Source organism: Varanus komodoensis, unplaced genomic scaffold, assembly GCF_004798865.1.
Source record: "Varanus komodoensis strain SLA01 unplaced genomic scaffold, ASM479886v1 scaffold11, whole genome shotgun sequence".
NCBI classification, from domain to species: Eukaryota; Metazoa; Chordata; class Lepidosauria; order Squamata; family Varanidae; genus Varanus; species Varanus komodoensis.
The window spans coordinates 923,831-942,131 of record NW_025335317.1 but is presented as its reverse complement, the minus strand read 5'-3'; the positions used below and the strand labels follow the sequence as shown (position 1 = coordinate 942,131).

Genomic DNA, 18,301 nt, shown 5'->3' with positions numbered 1-18,301 from the left:
AATGCGGTCGGAGAAACGCCGGCCAAGGAAGCGCCCCAAGCCGCGGGAGGGGCAGGCACCGATCTCCCGGCGCGGCCAGCTGCTGCCCGCTCCCGAAGCAGAATTCGGAGCCCCTCCGGCGGCGGCGCAAAGCAGCCCTGCTTTTCTTGGGCTCTTGCGCTCTCGTCCGCGGACACGTGCGCCGCAGCCGGGGAAGCGGGACGGGCGCCCCGACGGAGCGAGCGAACGCGGGCCTGCGACTGTGGCGGGCGGGGGGCTGCGGGGACCCGGCCGGCCGGGAGCACGCAGGGGCGCGGCGCCCCCTTTGGGCGAGAGGGGCGGAGCGCGTTGGGGGCCCGGCCCCGGCCCTGGCCAGGACTGGCCACGACTCCGGGCGCGCGGGGCCGGCTCCCGGAGGTCCGGGGCGCCCTCGGGCCGGCGGGCGGGCGGGCGGGCGGCAGCTCTCCTCACGGGCCTTTCTCCCTTTTCCTTCCTTCTGCCCAGTGCCCAGCACAGCCTCCCCTCCCGTCTCCAGCGCCTCCAATGATCCGGTGGGCTCGTACTCCATTAACGGGATTCTGGGGATTCCTCGGTCGAATGGCGAGAAGAGGAAACGTGACGAAGGTAGGGGGAGGGGCGCGTCCTCCCGTGCGCTTCCTTTGCTTCTTGCCCCGCGCCCCCTCTCCGCGCCCCCGCGCCCCCGCTTGGCACCAGTACCGCGGGCGCTTCTAGGCCCGAAGGGTCCCCCCCGCGGTCCCGCGGCTGCGGCGCCGGGCCCGGCAGGCTCCCTCCTGGCCCCTGGGGGCGAGGCAGGTCCCCTCCGGCCTGCAGGCCTTAGAAGCGAAGCCCCCCGCCCGGCATCGCGGCGATGCGGCCCGCCCGGCCAGTCCGGGCCAGTGCGGCGGGGGCCGGGGAGGCTCACCTGCGTACCTGCGGGCAGGTTCGCGCGTGTCGGCCTGGGGCGCACTTTCAGGCAACGGCGTATATGAGACCAAGACACCTTCTGGCTTCCAGCGGGACAAGGCGGAGAAGGGCAGGACTGGGGCTCCAGGAATAGGGATTGGACCGCAGAGCAGCACTCTGCAAACGCCCCATGCATTCGGAAAGGGGGAAACGGAGAACGTGCGTACTTTTGACACGGTTTAGCTCACTGCTGGCATTCGCGAAGCGGCAGCATTGCGTTAAAAGGCGCTTGGTGTTGAACATGCAGCCCTGCAAAGCTAAGCCATTCTTTGGCACGGGGGAGCCCATCGGGTGGTTATAAGGCTTTGATGGGATGGAGTGCAGTATTTGTCTTTGAGGGAACAGGTCTTTCTGCACAGGGATTTCCAGAAGTGCATAGACTGAAAGCTTGAGATGGGGAGAGCACAAATCAGGCAAGTCTGAGCCCCTGAAATCTCCTGAATGCCGTTTCAAAGCGCATTTGGACTTGAGTCCCTATCCGGCCGTAAATTTTGCTTCTTTTACATGAAAATTCAGGTGTATTTTGTGCATATTTTTCAAAATGAAAATATTTTCAGTTGAAACATGTGCATTCTTCTCCCATTGATCATAAAGTATTTGTGCATGCTTAAAATGTACATTTCATGCACGTTTTTACTCGTGTCATCAAATGTCATTTATTGCGTAAACTGTCCAGAGAGCCATGAGGTGGCTGAGATTTATTTAAAAGTGTTAAATACACACACACACTTTCTGGTCTGCAAATTGCCATGCAGGCTTAAAAACTACTGACTTCAATTGCAGATTGCATCCAAGTCTGTTTTTCTGTCCGGAAATGGGTCAATTCTGATAAAAAAATTAGTAACAACAGATTTCTCCTCTGTCCGTACATGAGATATTTGTGCTTCCCTTGCCTTCTGCTCAAAATCTGAAGCCACTTTCAGAACATGAGGTCAGTATGACACAGCAGGTCTCCAGGTGTGGAACTAATGCAAAGGGTTGGGTGCCAAAGCTTGTTCCCGTCTCTCTTTTCGGGGGGGGGGGGTGGCATTAACATTATTTATTCGGCTATTATGGAGACTCTGTATTGTGTAGCAGCAGCAGCACATGAGCAACTGGGGGAACCCGGAAAGGGTGAGGCTGCCAGCCAATGAGCTGCGCTCCTGGGGATCCGAACTTCTTTTGCTCTGCTTGAAGATGAAACCTAAAAGGGCAGAAGTGGGTTGTGGCTGAGATGCGGGGAGGGCAGAGCCGTTTCTGGAGCACTTGCCCTGCCTTTTAAATAGCAGTTCTTCTAGAGAGAGGGTGTCGATCCGCTGAAGGACGCGTGTTTCTGTGCACTGCCCTGCCTAAGCCCTGCTTCTCGCTATCCAGGGCTTACTTGTGCCAGATGCTGGCGACGGGTGCCAACGCGTGTTGTCGAGCCCCAGTGGGTTTCCACGGTGGGTTTCCTACTGGTGCGTGTTCAGCGATTGCCAGCAGGCATTGGCGTGGGCAGCCATGTCCACCAAGGCCATCGCAGAATCCAGATTTTTAAGCACAGGGACAATCAGGCATCATGCTGAGGTGTGGATCCACCCCAGCAGGACCTGGAGATGAAGAAAGCGGAGGTGGCAAGGAGAAGGGCCATTGCTGGGCGCAGGGGCATCACCTCGGGTCGCCTGAGCGTGGCGGCTCCACTGCCGGCGGGCGGCCCGGTGGCCCTGCTGGCCCCTCCCAGCAAAAAGAGTGGCGCAGCTCTAAGAACATGAGCAACAAGCCAGAAGTCACGGGGCAGTTGTGCCGCCATCCCCGCCTGCATCTCCGGGCCGACACTGCTGGCCCAAAGTGCGTGGCAAGTGCGAGGGCGACTGTGGAAACGGCCACGCAACACACGGCACAAATTGCCCTGTTGCTCTGCCGCTGCTGCACGGATCTGGCGGCAAAGCCCTGGACATGGTACTCCGAATGGGCTGGCAGAAGCCGCGGGTGGGGGGCCTCCACCCACCGGCTGGCCTGTTTGCCCCATCGCGGCTGCCTTAGTGCGGGTGATCCTTCCTGGGACCGTCTCAGCGCTTAGCTCGGAAGGAGGATGGTCGCAGGATGGGCCCCACTTCTTGAGTTTCCCTTAATTTTTGTCATAGGGGTTTTATGCACTGCTATAACCTGCCCGGAGAACTTTGGCTATTGGGTGGCACTGAAACAACATGAATGCTCGCATACGTACATACATGATGCCGCCCACCACACCTGGCATATCCCGAACCACCTGGCCAGGATGGGGAAGGGACTGTTGGAGGTGATGCCGGAAAACTGCCGCTTCACCCCTTGGTGTTTGGCTAGTGGGCTGCTGTGGGGCTCCCGCTTCCCCCCCTGCTGCTTAACGTCGACATGGCATCGCTGTGCGAGACTGTCCAGAGCTGCGCCATCAGTGTCCGGATAACATCAAACTGTGCGTTTCCCGGTCACCAGCTTTGGAGGAGGAGGTGCCAGCACCCGAGGCAGTGGTGACCTGGGTGCTGGGATACAGGCCGAAGCGTAGTCCCGCCACAGCAGGGGGGCTTTTGATCAGCAGGAGCGCCGGTCTGGGGTCAGAGGCAGCGCTTTGGGTGTGCGGCCACAGCGCCCCTTCCCAGAGGAGCAGGGCTTGCTGCTGACACACACGCCGGGGTTGGATGCCGGTCCTGCTGCTCGAGGGCAAGGGGCAGGGCTGTGTGTGCTCGGCTGGTGCAGCAGATGCACGGTGCCGACCCAGAGCGCTGACGTGGGGGCTTCCTCATTAGTCTCACTGGCTCCTAGCTTGGGCTCTGTCTGGGCCAGATTCCAAAGTGCAGCTTCTCGTATTATTGGGTGCAGGGAAGGGCCCCTGAGATGAAGAAGGGGCTGGGTGGCTTAAAAGAGGAGCAGACAGATCCGTGGGGGAAAGGCCGCAATGGCTACTGGCATTTTGAAGGCATCACAGCTGCAGGCACCTGTCACGAAGGAGCTGGGGCAGGCAGACGGCTCGTGCCCTCCCCGCTGGAGGAATCCTGTGGGCCGCTGGCTTGCCCCTCTGTGCACAGACCCTTTGCCTGGTCCAGCAGGGCCTTGCTTATGTTCTCACGTCATCCCCTCGTAACAAACAGGCAATGTATATTTAGAAGAACACCCAACTCCACGTCGTCCTGCCGACCCACTGAAGAATTCGGGAAAAATCTTGCTCTGCACCCGTCACCATCAGGCACTCAGATGTGGTAGGAATGCAGGACATGATCTTCTTGGTTGCAACGTCTAGCTGTGAACCACGGAAAACTCACTCCACTCACTTCCAGCAGCTTGTTCCGCCTGCACCATCAGGGGACTTTTCCAGAAACTCCCGCATTCCTGGTGACGCCAAAGGAAAAAGCAACATATGCTTTGGACCCCAAAATAGGTGGTATTTGAGCCAGGAGCACCTGCATGGTTCCTCATGCTTGGCGTACCAGGGCGCTCCCAAGGGACTGTTCCCAGCCTCCTGCCCAAATGATGCAAGATGGCGCATGAGCCCCCACCCACCCCACTGCCACAGGGTCGCAGGCAGCGCAGCCCACAGGTTCCCATTCCCCGGCATCCACAGTGCCCAAAGGTCCAGCCCAGCAACATGAACTAAGTCTGTCCATGCAGGAAATGGGGAATGGGTGTGTTTCTGGACATTCACTATTCAGAAGGCTTTTCAAAGCACCTGAGCATGGCTTCGTGGGCCCAGAGCAGGATCGTGGCACCTTACATGTTCATGTGAATTCGCAAGCAGGTCTTGCGATCGGGCCACAAATGATGGTAGGACGTTCTTCAGACAAGTGCAGGGCCCCAGCCTGCAAGAACTGCGAAGATCTGGCATTGCTGCCACACTCGATGGTGCTTGAGCAAGCCAGATGTGGCAAGGACATGCTCAGCTGCGGGGCAAGGAGGCCGCTCTGCACAAAGGGAGACTGCCAAGCTCTCCAGAAGCGCTGGAACTGGAAGAAGCAGATCTGTCCACAAGGCAGTGGCTGCCATCCTAAACTCGGGCTAGCAAAGACGCCTGCAGTGGCACGAGAAAACTTCTAGCGCTCCAGAATGCTGCTTCTCCACGAAAGCCATTGCCCCACCAGGGGTGCTGCTCACCACAATGGTGGGGGAAAGAAGCCACTCTGTAAGAGGCTGCGGATCCCCCCTTCCTGCCAGACGGTCACAGTGGAGGCTGAAGCCATGCAGAGGCCCGCCGGGAGGCAACGTGTGCTTGCTGCAGGGCGTTCCCACAGGATCGCCTACGGCGACCGGGAACCATGACCGGTGTGTTGCGTGTCTCGGGCCGATGCTGCCTGCAGCGGCTGCAAGCCCGGCCTTTGTACCGGACATGCTGCTTAGTCACATGGCCCCTGGGAATGTTTACGGTGACCCAAGCAACACATCAGGACAGACGGCCTCAAACTACGGCACACAGGCAGAAAGACCGCACCACGAAAGTCATTAGACTGGCGACTCCAGCGCACATGGGGATTCCCTTCCGCATTAGAAAACCAACGGAAGAAGGTCTAGTGCACCTGGAAGGGGCGGACACTGTTGGCCGAGAGAAGACCTTACCCTTGGCCCTTCCCAAGGGTCGTGTTGCCAAAGCCTTGGCAACCAGGCGCTCTCCAGATACTAAGTGAGGGGGATGCATTATTCCCACTGCACATGAAATCATTGCAGGTGCGAATGGAGCGTTGTTCTTCCAAACCTCGGGGTTACCATTAGATGAAACTCCTTCTAGAGTCCAGGAACATTCCGGCTCATCTTGGCCTTCACTGCTGAAAGTGCCTCAATTTTGGTCTTTATCTGATGCAGAAGTATTTCAGGATATTATCTGTGAAGTTCCAGCTGAACTCTCAGGATTCTTCAACTCACTGATGTTGCCTTGGTATTTGGCATTGAACCAGAAGCTCTTGACGCTCAAAGCAGCCCCAGAACAATTGCTAGAGAACAAACTGATACTGGAGCAAGCGCTGGTTCAAAAGCCTTGCTTAGGTACGCTTTAAAGGCATTTTCTCCAGAGATGGAATTTCATCGTAACACCCCATACGCACCTGCGATAGCGGTTGTGCCTAACGCCCTGGTACCCGCTAATCCTCATGAGGTCCGCAGCCTTCGAGGCCTTGCAAGCCAACGTGACTGCCGCAAACCCGGGTCGGCTGCAGGCGCACAGCCTCTCTGGGATCTTTGAAAAAGGGGTGCGAAGCAAAGATGGCAATGGCCAGGAAGATGTTTACTCTGTGCAAGGAATCTCTGGCAGCAGGATGGTCATGCGGTGCCTTGATTCAGGGGAAGGAGCTCACCTTCTGGGGGATGCCAGCCCCGTGGGCCTTGGTGGTCAGTCGAGGCGGCCACCTGTCCGTGCTCGCATCGGCAGCACGTATACTAAAATCGGAATGATACGGAGAAGAGACAGCCACATCTCTGCCCTTGCATATCCCAGCTACAGGCATGGATCAGGGACAGAGAGGGAAGCTGCTGCGGCCGCCTGGGCGGGCTCTCGTTTTCGCTTCTCCATGTGGGGGTGCCCATTCGCAGCTACAATTGTTCACAGGCCACTGGAGGCTTGTTTGACAACCCGTCCTTTCAAACCTTGAAACAATGCAAACATTCACACTGAGCAAGGGAGGCTGACGTAGCAGGGTTATGGCAGGGAAAGACAGTTTAGCAGCCGATATTTCGAGGCATCACCAGGGAGAGGCCGGAATGAACGTTCTGCTGCGACATAACGGCCGGTTCCGCAGAACTGAGTGCCCGGCTGAGCTCTGTGTGAGATGCACGCGGTGCTGGCGGCACTTTCTCAGGGCCACGGGGCACCACCATGCGCTTCTCTCCTGCCCCATCAGCTCCGCTGGGCGCCAGGGCTGGCATTAACCCTCCACTGGCCGAATGCACAGATCTGCTCAGGCTACAACCTTGCTAGCCACAGGACGCAGCAGAGGAGCCCGCGCAAAGCCTGGATTGCCCCAAATGGTCCACAGCTGCCCCGCTGGCCCAGCACCCACTTCCATGATATTTGGTGGACCGGTGCGGACAGAACGGCCTCCCACAGAAGACCTGCTGAAAGGTGCATTCTCTTGCTGAGGCGGTGAGGAGCCAAAGCACTCTCCGGAACGCCATCTCTCCGGCACTGGAGCAACGGTTGGTAGCGGAAGGCAAGGGGGTCGGTGGCGCTCCATACATCCAACGGTGCCGTGGCCTTGCTCAGACCCAAGGATTGTGCCATCAGCTGCTCCTGCTCCTGCGGCACATGGCCAGCGACCAGCCCTGCATGCCACGGGCAAGCGGCAGCCAGCCCTCGGCCAGCCCTCTTGCTTCCGGCCGCCTGCAGGAATCTTCCACACAGAGCAGGGCAGGGCCTGTGCACTCAGGACCAATGGCCCGTTCGGTCGGTCCCTCCCTTTAGTCCTGCCTTTGCTCTGGGGAAGTTTTGCTATCTATTGATTAGCTCCTCTTACGTAGTTTTCCATGTTTTAAACTACTTTGCTTTCAAGTCTTAGGCGTTTACTATTGTGTTTGCTTTTCCTATCTGGGAAAAGAGGAGAGGTGTGATGTTTGTGGCAGAGGATTTCCATGTCAATCACCAACACTTGCCTATCCCAGAACTTATGCCAGACTGAGAAGCAGCCTTGCCTTTCACAAGGAGGTACAGAATTAAATTCTACTGCTGTGAGGCTTAGCTGGATCCTTCGGGCCCAGCGCTGGGTCTTCACTGGTCTCAGAAGGGCAAGCCCAGTGAAGCTGGGCCTCCACACATTTCATGGGAAATGAGGAAGAATGGGAAGCGATCTCATTTAGATGGGGGGTGACACCCTATCCTCTCTTTTCAATCACTCTTTGGTTTTTGTCGTGTTCCCAATGAATGTATCCACTGGAGGTTCCTGTTACACCCTGTGAATGCCGCTTTGAGCATTTAAATGAAAAATGGAATCTGTACATCGAGAGAAAGAAAGGAAGCCTTACAGCATCCTGCCCCAAGGCTCCCTCCACGGCATCTGGGGGAGGCCTCGGCCGTCCTCGGTGTACTCCGATCACCCCTTAGCTCTTTACTGCGCCATGCGATGCGATGTGTGGAGGCATTGTGCTTGCGCCCGTGGGCTGCTGTGCTCTGGCAGTGTAATCAAGCCATGGCTCTTCCTGGTGCGCAGCTATTTTAATCCATCCAGGCTGCCCAGCTTCCATCGTTCACCTGGGGCAGAAAAGAGCGTGGCTTCCGTCCTCCTGTGCTGCGTCTCCGCATCGCTGCAGGAGCCGGTGGGCTGCAGCGATGTGCGGTGCCATCTCACATCCGGATGCCGTTCCTGCTGTGCGGCTTTCCCGGGAGTGGAAAAATTGGAAGTTCGTTGCCAGCAGAATGCATAGGCAAATCACATAGCATGCGGGCGTTCTTAGGCTTTTTCCATCGCTGCATACATAATACATACATCTGAACCCACCAAAGGGCTTGCAGCCTCTTCGCAGTGGTGGCGAACCGACAGCCCACATGCCGCAGTGGGCGCGCAGAGCTCTCTCTGTTGGCCTGCGGGCCAAGTCGCCCCAGCATCACCCCAGCAGTCGAGCATCGGATAACCGCGCACATAGGGGCCTGCTCGGAAAGGAGTAGCGGCGCCAGGCAATGACGTCATGAGGCACGACTCGTTAGCCACGACTCGCCCGAGATTTCGCATGGCCGGTCAGTGTGCTGCCAGGGATATATATATATTTGCTTGGACTGGCTGTGAGGTGTTTTTTCTAAACTAAAACCTCAGTTTTCAGGTTTTATTGCACTTTGTGGTAAATAAGTGGGTTTTGGATTGCAGTTTGGGCACTCGGTCTCTAAAAGGTTGGCCTTCACTGGGTTAGGGTTAGAAAAACCAGGTGTCCTGGCATGATTTTGATGGTTGGAATGTGTTTAGAATGGGCAGAAATGATGAGCTGTGCAGAAAAACCTCCTCAAGGAAGGCTTTTTCAAAATAGCCCCTTTCAATGGTATTTTACCCCGGTATTAGGGTTAGGGGAGTGCAGCAGGGCAGGGTTAGGGCAGTGGTGGTGAACCTATGGCCCGCATGCCACAGCGGACACACAGAGCCCTCTCTGTGAGCAAGTGAGTCAAGTCGCCCCAGCATCGCCCCAGCAGCCGAGCATCAGATAACAGCGCACATAGAGGCCGTGCGCATGCTCGGAAAGGAGTAGTGGCGCCAGGCGATGACATCCCGAGCCGCAATTCATTAGCCGTGACTCGTCTGAGCTTTCGCATGGCCGGTCAGTGGGCTGCCAAGGATATATATATATTTGCTTGGAGTGGCTGTGAGTTGTTTTTTCCAAACTAAAACCTCAGTTTTCAGGTTTTATTGCAGTGTTGGCACTTTGCGATAAATAAGTGGGTTTTGGATTGCAGTTTGAGCACTTGGTCTCTAAAAGGTTCTCCATCACTGCTCTATCACCTCAAACGACAGGATCAGTCAAAGGGGCTGCCATTTCTTTTTGACAGATCCCTTCATTTGTACTTTATCCTGCTTGCAAAAGAGTAGAAGGGGGGCAGATGAAAGAAGGAAGAGGCCGACATGCTGGTGTGTGGAGGGCGGGAGGATTCCGGCTCGCCAGGTGCGCTCCTTGACCTTTTTGTTCTTCCTGGGCAGCTCAGATGGGAAAGAGACCGAGCAAGAGCAGTGGCTGGCAGGCGCGGGGGGCAGGCCAGTTCCCGGCAAGGGGGGGCCCACGGAAGGTGCCTTGACTAGGGTCCCCCCGAGACCTGAGGTCAGGACTCACTCCCTGATGCCCCCGGCCATAGCACAGCCCCCCTGAAGAGGCCCAGCCCAAAAAGGGGGCTTTCGTTCTCCACAACGAGCCCACCCCGCCCCCTTCCCCACACAAGTCCGCGCTGCACCTCTCTTCAGGGGTGCCCACAGGAAAGCCAGGGAAAGTGGCCAGCACTTCCTGGGCGCCAGGTGGCTTCTCCCAGAGGATCCTGGGAACTGTAGTGCAGGGCTTCCCTCCCTCCACAGCATGAAGTCCCCACATGCAGCCAAGCGCGCCCTTGGGCTGGCTTTAGCGAGGGGAGCGGGAAGGGTGCAGTGCTGGAAAGGCCTGCTGGGGGGGCGGCTGGAGGTCCACAGCCCAGCCCTCCCCAAGGTGCCTGCAGTTCCCTGCAGCATCCCTTGGCCAGGGTGTGCCCCAGCGAGTGGCCGCCCTGCCCTGCTCCTGGGCGGAGGTGGCTGGATGACTCCTGGCAGCCCCCTCCCAGTGGCGGAGGAGTCCGCGGAAGGAGGCGGTGAGGCCAGCCTGGCACTCCAGCCCACCAGGGCGAGAAGAAAAGTAAAAGGGCCCGCTTGGTCCACGGAACAAAGCAGAGGTGACTTGAACAGCCCGGACAGCATTAATTCATCATCGCGCGGGCTCCCCTTCTTTCTTCTCCCATGTTCCTATTATATTTGTTTGTAAAAGTGGAAATCAATTTTGAAGGTAATTTTCTGGAAAGAGTGAAGGGGAGGTGGGAGGGCCAGATAAGGCAGAGATGGGAAAACAGGGGGAAATTAGGCCAGGCACAGCCCAGGGGCAGCTTTTGGCAAGGTGAAAGAAAATTGCATATTCAATCTCCATCCGTGAATCTCCCTCTCCGCTGCCCGCCTCCTGCTCAGAAACAATGGAGGGCTCCTCCCCTTTCCCAAGCAGAAGAGAAGGCCAGGAAAGCAGCCCTTGCTTTAAATTCAGGGTCATTAATTCACCTTATTACTGGAGGAGAAGAGGAGACTCCGCTGCACCCTTCGAAGGAGGCGCTCCTTCCCTTCCCTTCCCAAAGCGACTCCGTGACAGCGGGTGGGCGCGGAGGGGAAGGAAGGAAGGAAGGGGGCAGCGCGGAGGCAGCCGTGGGCCTCGGGAGACCTGGCAGGGGCCAGCGGAGAGCCGGGCGGGTTGGCCGAGGGAGGCGGGCGAGGCGGCCGTCGCGCGTCCCCGCTGCGCTGCGCCCGCGAACCGGGAGCCGCGCGCTCTGCCCTCCGCCAGTCCCTCTCCAGGGTAGGAGCCGAGCGCGCGCCCGTGCGCGTCCCCGCTGCGCATGGGGAGGGAGGGGGATTGATCGTCTCTTTTGGAGAAGCCCAGGCGCAGTTTCACCACGTGAGATGACATTTGAATTTACAATTCCGCTGAGAAAAGCCATTAATTCACAAATTAACATTCCCCCCCCGCGCCCGTTCTCTCTCTCCCTCTCACATGGATGTGCAAAGCAATTGAAAAGACAAAGGAAATAGCCTTAAGGAAGAGAGTTTGCCACTAGTCTGTCTGGGTGGAGATTGCCGCCCTGCTTCCAGATAGATAAACCAATTACCTGGGCGCCTCCGCACCGGTGGCGGCCGCTCCCGCCGCCGGATCAGCCCGCCCGATCTCATTACGGCGAGCCGCGGCCGGGCGGCCCTTGACCGGGGCGCAAGCGGAGGGTGCGTCCGGGAGCCGAGCCGGCGGGCCTGGCGCGGCCACTGTGCCCACACCCCTGCCCGGGAGGCGCCGCGGGGCGGAGGGGAGGGGACCGTGGTCCAGCAAGAGCCCCCCCCCCGCTGCTTGGTGCTCCCGCCTTCCTCCATCTTGCTTCCCCCCAACACAGCTGCAGGACGAAGCAGTGGGGTGGGCGCCGTGGGGCAGCTCAGGTCTCAGCTCCGAGCCGCCCCCCAAGCTGCGCAGGAGCCTCAGGCTCTGTGCCCCCTGCCCAGGCCGTGCCCAGCTGCGCTCCCAGGGAGCCCCTTCGCAGCCGGATGGAGTGTGGGGCCAATGGACACGGTGCCCCATTCAGGACTGCTTTCCCCTCTGCATGACCAGGCGGCTGAAGCCCGACCGCGGGTGGGAACAGGACTGGCCTGTCGCTGGGATTCTGCGGTGGATCACTGTGTGTCCTGCCCGGATGCCGTGCGAACGGGAGGGGTGCCTGAGGCAGCGATCGCCCTGCCTGGCTGGCTCAGCGCGTCATCGGTAGTGAAGAAAAAGGCCGGGCTTGGTGGGTCTGGCGGGGCAAGGCAAGGGCATGTCGGGAGCCTCACCTGGCAGCGCCCCTGGCTTGTGCCACCCGGACGCAGGCGCAGCACACCAGCATGGGCATGCGAGTCACGCAGCGCCCGTGACACACGGGGTGCTCACAGCCCTGCAAAAGACGTCAGAGCGAAGGCGGGCATTTAATGGCACACTCTGTGATGCAAGGTTGTGGGAAGCCATCGAGGAAGGTGCAGGCGGGCCTTGACTCCTCGAAAGAGCACACAGGGCCCTGCCACTCTTGCAGTCGCATGGCCCCAAAGCACCTGCCAACCGAGCCCCTTCCGCACAGTGCCTCTATCGCGGGCCGGGTAGATGTGGCCAGAGGGGGGCACACACGCTCCCTGAAGGGCAGAAGCTGGGTGGCCGCACCCCCGAGCTTTGCCTTCCCTCATGCTGAGCAGAATACTGGTTCCGACCGATCCAAATGGGCCATGCATAAGCTCCCTCACGGGATCAGGGATGAATTGTCCTGGCCATCCGCTGCGCCATCCGGATGCGTGCTGACCATATGCCAGTGCCTCATGGGCACAGCCCTTCCCTTAAGCCCATTTCCTTGACTGGCAGCTCGTGCCACCCCAGCACAGGGACCTTCCCTGAGCCGAGTGCACCCATGTTGCTGCAGGGAGCACCTGCCGCATGGAAGCCGTTTCCTGTTGCCGAAACAGAGCCCCTGAGGGGCGAGGGATGAAGGCCAGGAGAGCTGTCACTGAGCGCTTGAGCATCAGCAGCTGGGAGGAAAGCGCCAGGTCCCCGAGCAGCAGCGAGTGGGGAGGCCAAGGTGGGATGCTGCCCTGGAGTGGCCCAAGGCTGCTCTCTGCCACTGTCCGCTTCTTGGATCTGCCCACTGCTGGCCTCCATGCTCAGTCCACTGTTGGGCCAAGAGCCCCAGTCGAGGAAACGAGTCCTTTGGGCTTTGGTGGAAGTGGCTACCAGGCAGAGGGAAGAAGTGGCAGGTGGCCAGCAAGCCCCACCGCCCTGAGCTGGGGGGCCTTTCACAGACAGGGGGCTGCAGCTCTTGGATCTTCCAGGGAGGACACTCCCTGCCTCCATCTTCTTCTCCCAGGAAGACATGCAAGTGGAGAATCCCTTTCTACAGAGTGCAGAGACAGGCCATGTTGGAAGAGGGGAGAAGCGCCGTCGTCCCTGGGAGCGGGAGCGTATCGGCGATGTTTCTGATCCAGGGCCTGCTTGGAGGGGAGACGGGTGCCCACGGGGTGCCCTTTCCTGCTGCTCCCATCGTTCTCTGGGGGTTTTCAGGGCACCCAAGTGAAAGCTCGTCCCCAGGATGCTCCAGAGCAGAGAGCAATCAGTGGAGGGCTGGGCAGACAGCACCAGTAATTCAAACCGTCCTGACCGTTCAGTGAACCTGAACCTGCTGACCTTGGCAGCCTGCGCAGCCGTGAGCTCAGAAATCCCAACAGTTCGAAGGCACGCGAGGGCGGGTGCCTGGAGGGTTTTCCCTTCGGTGCCACCCGGCAGGGATTTCCAGGTCGCACTGAATTTAGTGTGCTCCCTGAAGAGCAAGCGTGCCGTGCTGCGGGCAGCGGCCGCCTCTGTTCCGAGATGCAGCACATCCAGAAAGCTGGCTGCGGGAAGGCTTCAGACAGGCAAGCAGCTGCTTGGAAGAGGGAGCAGGAGAGCGGGGGAGGCAGGAGCTGATCGCTTGCTTGGGGTGTCGCACCCGCCAACACTGGCTCTTGCCCAGCGATGTCGCTGACATCTAGCTCAGTAGCGGGGGGGGGGGCTGGGGTGAAGGGGGTGGCAATAGAATCCGTACAGCGAATTCAGGGAAAGAAAGTAGGCCGGAGCATATTCATGATAAATTGCAACACTGCCTTTCAAATCTGAATGCAAAATTTCCCCTTCCAATGTGCATTCTGAGTGTAAACGTGTTTATAAAATCCAGAATTTCAGTCCTTCGATCTTGTTGCCAACTCTTAATCATTTTGACTGCAAGCAGGCAAATCTCACAAGCATATCAACATACCGCTGAAGAGCCATTTGGAAACACTTTCAGATTTGAACAAAACACCATTCCATGTTGCTCCTCAAGTACTGTGAAATATACTAAAATCAAATTGGGTGTCAAAATCAGCACATATCCAGCGATTATGCAGTGGATCTCTGCATACACGGAGGATGTTAGAGGAGTATATGTTATAAACATTCACAGGGGAACAGTTCTGAGACCCACTTCCTCTTACATCTTAGCAGAAGGAACTTAAGCAGAAGCTGCCATTGGCAAACTTTTGATTGTTGCAAATTTCCCACGGATACTTATCTTGAACCATATCCAAGCGTGCAAATGCACGTGATGTTACAGGGTCCTTAGCTGCCGTGGAATAATTCAATGTAGGGATTCTAAATTCTTATAAACTAAACTAAACTAAACACTGAACGTAGTTTGGGGAACGCTGTTAACGCAACTGCTCCGAGCTCTTTGTAACAAACCGAGCATCTTGCCAGGCGGCTGCTGGGTGAGGCCGCATGTGCTTCTCTAAGAGGCGAGTTGTGGCGGGCAGTTGCAGCCGCAGGGTCTCCTGGCACGTCCAGGCAGGGCTGGGAGGAAACTGCTCCCGAAGCCACGAAAGCGCCTCACCATCGCCTATCCAGGCATTTTCTGACTGGGCCTTCCTTCTGGACTTCCGCTTGAGTTTGGGTGCCACTCCCGGGGATCCAGAGGAACAGGAGCAGGCGGGCCAGGCATCTGGGGCTGTGCCATTCCGCCTTCCTCTTGCAGAACGTAGCGACTCCTAGGTGACCGGCTCCCTGGCTCAGAGGACTGCTCACTTGTGCGTCCACAGCCTCCAGGTCTCAAAAAAGGTTTGCATGGCCTCCAGATATGGTACAGAATTAAGAATAATCCCCATGGCCAGTTTAGGGACTGGTTTCTAGAGTAGAAATAAACATTGGTCAATGCTTGGTCATCCATGTTTAAAACAAAATTCATTTTGAAATGTTCCTGTTAGGATTATGAATGACAAATTTTGAAGCAAAATTGAAATTTTCCTTTTTAGCTTTTCTATGCCATTTTATTTGCTAAAACGCTATCAGGGCAGTGAGCAACAATTGAAAAAAATTAAAATAGCACCATAAAAAGAACATTAAAATGTTTATAACATAAAAATATGGCAGAGCATTCCTGTGACCCCCAGGAATTGTCTGAAGAGCCATGGAGGCCGGGGGTTTTAATCTTCAGGGCTACAGCGAGAGCAGCACTGCAGGCCAGCTTGAGCTTGCCAGACAAACGACCCTCGGGGGCAGCTCTGTCTTCCAGAGAACCTCTCCAGCACATCTGAATCATGGGGCAGGTCCATAAATAGGCATTCCCATTTTGGGTATGAGATTTTGAATTCAAAATAGCAGACTGGAGTGCTGTAGGCTTGTTTATCTTTCAAATACGAAATCTCATAAATTGACCATCATCAAATACAGATTACTCTGACGGCTTGACTGCAAACCAGCTCAAGGCGGCAGACTGCTTCCAAATCCCCGCCCAGGTTCCTGGTGCTGGCAGTGAGTCCTCCCGGCTCGACCGGTGGTCTCTCCAGGAGCCAGGGGTAAGGGCCCCCTGGCCTGGGCCCTTCCCTGCAGGATCCTGGATCAAGGGTCACGAGTTTCTGGGATGTCAGAAAGCAACTCATTGCAGGCATTCTCTAATGTCAGGAATGCTGGCATCAAATCAGCCCTCACATGTGGCTCCTCTGGAAACATAGCCACCTTCCCAAAGTCTGCAGTATGGCAGATGCAGCCAGGCAAGCGACTTTGCTTCCGGCGCAGGTTGAAGAAAGCTCAGAAGAGGCCTGGCTCCTTTTCCAGCCGAGGCCGGATTTCCCACCTGCTGGAGCCTTCCAGACCCCCGCCAAGCACGCTGCTTCCCACCTGCTGCCTTTCTCTAGAGCGCCTTCACCTGTTGGGCCACTGCTGCTGTCAGAATCAGAGCCAGAGCCGGGCTGTGGGGAGGAGAAGGACGCCACGCCCTGCGTGGTGCGTTGCATGTGGGGCGGAGGGGAGGGGCGGCCGTGTGCTTTCGTAGCCCCTGCACTCGCAGCCCTGTGGGTACGGTGTGATGGGTCACGCGGGCTGGATGGGGCACAGACTTCACCTCCAGAGGGCCAAGGTTCCACATGAAATCATGCATCTTTTGGAGGTTTGCTTTACGAACCTCTGGAGTCACCTCTGAGCCCAGGCGGATGGGTCTCGTGGCGTCTCCACCTCGGGCCTTTCTTTGCGCTTCCATCTTTGGTGGACCATCTCGGCTGCCAGCAGCAAGAAGGAATTTGCTGTTAATGCAGCTGATGAGCCTGTGGCTCCACACCTTCCCCCAGAACTATTGACCAGCACGGGGTCTTCAAAGGCATTTAATTAAAAGGCTGACCCTTCCTGCAAAGGAAGCGTGTGCTGGTCAGAGGAGAACTGGGCTTCATCTCTCCATCCTGGACTCGTGCTCTTCTAGGCCTCATGTGACTGGGGCTGAGAAAGCAAACGCCCTTGAGTTGCTCATCCCCAGCTCTTCCGGTTTGTCTGGGGCAGGGCAGGTGCAGCAAGCCCTCTTCTGGGGAAACCTCACCTTCCAGCGGTCCAGCTGGTGGGAAGAGGAAATTGGCGCTGCCCGTGCACATGGAAGCTAACCCTGCAGCCCTGTGCAGCATAAAAGCAAGCAGCACAGAAATGCCAGAAAAGCTGATGTATCGCATATGAATTTGGTGATCACTTAAGGGCAGCATTTCACTGAAATTCAAGAAAATGTGCTTTTTTTCCCCAACGAGACAAATACTGATTTTTCATGCTAACTTTCCATCTCAAAGCATGAGAATTACATGCAACTGACATGATTTAAGTCTATCCCCGTCGTTCTCTGTCTCCACACTGAGGTGAAACAATGGAGAGGAAAACGAGGAGGAGGGGGCGCAAAACAGGAAGGAGGGAAAGAGCTGCCTCGACTGGACAGAAAGAGGGGCTGAAGCCGCGCGCTGTGGCCTTTCCGCGCTGGTGAATGGAGGCCTCTGCAAAGCAGGAGCCTGTTTGTCAGTGAGGTTAATCCTCTGCCTCCTGTTCTTGCACATCAAATATCAGGGATGTTTACCCATTCCTCTCCCCCCCCGGCCTCCAACCCCCCCTCCACTGCCATGTCATTAGTGTTGGTGCATCTGCCGTCATCGCAAACAGCTTGGAGAGGAGCGTGCAAGCGTGCCGATCGTGATGTTTGCAAATGGGAGAAACGGCGGGTCTCACCAGCGGAACGAGCTTAGAAGGCAGGCCAGCAACTCGCTTCCAGCCTAGGCCAGCCGCGCTTGCAGGGAGAGTCCTCCGTCTGAAGCGCCATCTGGTTACAGGGAAAATGTGAGCAGGCAGAGCTGAGCGGGGCCCTTGAGGCCACCCAGAAACAGTCTGCTCCCCCCGCCCTGGGCTGGGACGGTGTCGCCTTCACCTCTTTTCTTGTTTTGTAAACGGAAGTGCACTTGGACGGGTGACATGCGAGACGGTGAAGGGCCACCAGGGAAGGGGGGTCCCTGGTGTGGCCCAGGCTGGCATGCCCAGTGGTGCTGCAGGAGTTTGGACTGAAGGGGCTGCACAGATGACCTTGCTGGTCCCACGGGAATAATGGGTTTGCTTGGGGAAGCTTGCCCATTGCAGCTCCAGACAGTGAGGCGCCTTCAATTAAAAGTCCCGCCCAAAGTCCGGGCGCTGCTTCGTGCTCGCTAGCCACAGTGGCTGTGGCGCAGTCGGGCTACCAGCTTTGCCCGGCTGGGCCACCAGCTCAGAGAAGTGTTTCTGAGAAGAAGAAATGAGAACCAGCTGTGCCGAAGCGCACGTCCCGAGGAGATGGTGCCAGAGCCGCTGGGTTGCACTGGAGACCGGAGGAGGTGAGCCCTTTTGGCACCAGAGTGAGGACGGGGCAGGAAGGGGGTGCCAGCCGGCGCAAGGCCGAGGGGCTGCCAGAGCGAGGACGGGGCAGGAAGGGGGTGCCAGTCGGCGCAAGGCTGGGGGGCTGCTGGCAGGAGGGGGCGTGCGCGAGGGGTGGGCGCCCACAGAGAAGGGGGGGCAGCCCAGTCTCCCGCCCCTCAGGCCTCATTGGCTGGCGTAATAGCCTTGATTTGCATGTCAGGCAGGAGCTGCTGGGAGGGGAAAAGCCCTCCGAGTGTGGCGGTGTCAGCTCTCGCTGTTGTTCGACAGTGTAAAATTAAATTAATAAAGCCCCCAACACCGGAAAACATAACAGGAAATTAATGGCTTTTACTGTCGTTTTGATGCAGTCATTTGCAACCCAGCTTTCCGCACCAAAGGCTTCATAAATGCAAGCAGTTTCTCTAAACAAGCATAGTTAGGAATTGCATGCAAGGTAATTTTTTCCCCTTGCTTGTATCCTTTGAGCTAACAAAATATTCTATTT

The 18,301-nt window shown here is 57.4% G+C and overlaps 1 protein-coding gene across 1 annotated transcript in view; it reads left to right on the top strand.

Annotated features, from left to right (window-relative positions):
- PAX2 (paired box 2) overlaps positions 1–18,301 on the top strand; it is a 109,668-nt gene that overhangs the window by 56,789 nt on the left and 34,578 nt on the right. The window contains 1 exon segment of the mRNA XM_044420186.1: positions 484–603. Within this exon segment, the coding sequence (XP_044276121.1) occupies positions 484–603 (120 nt within the window).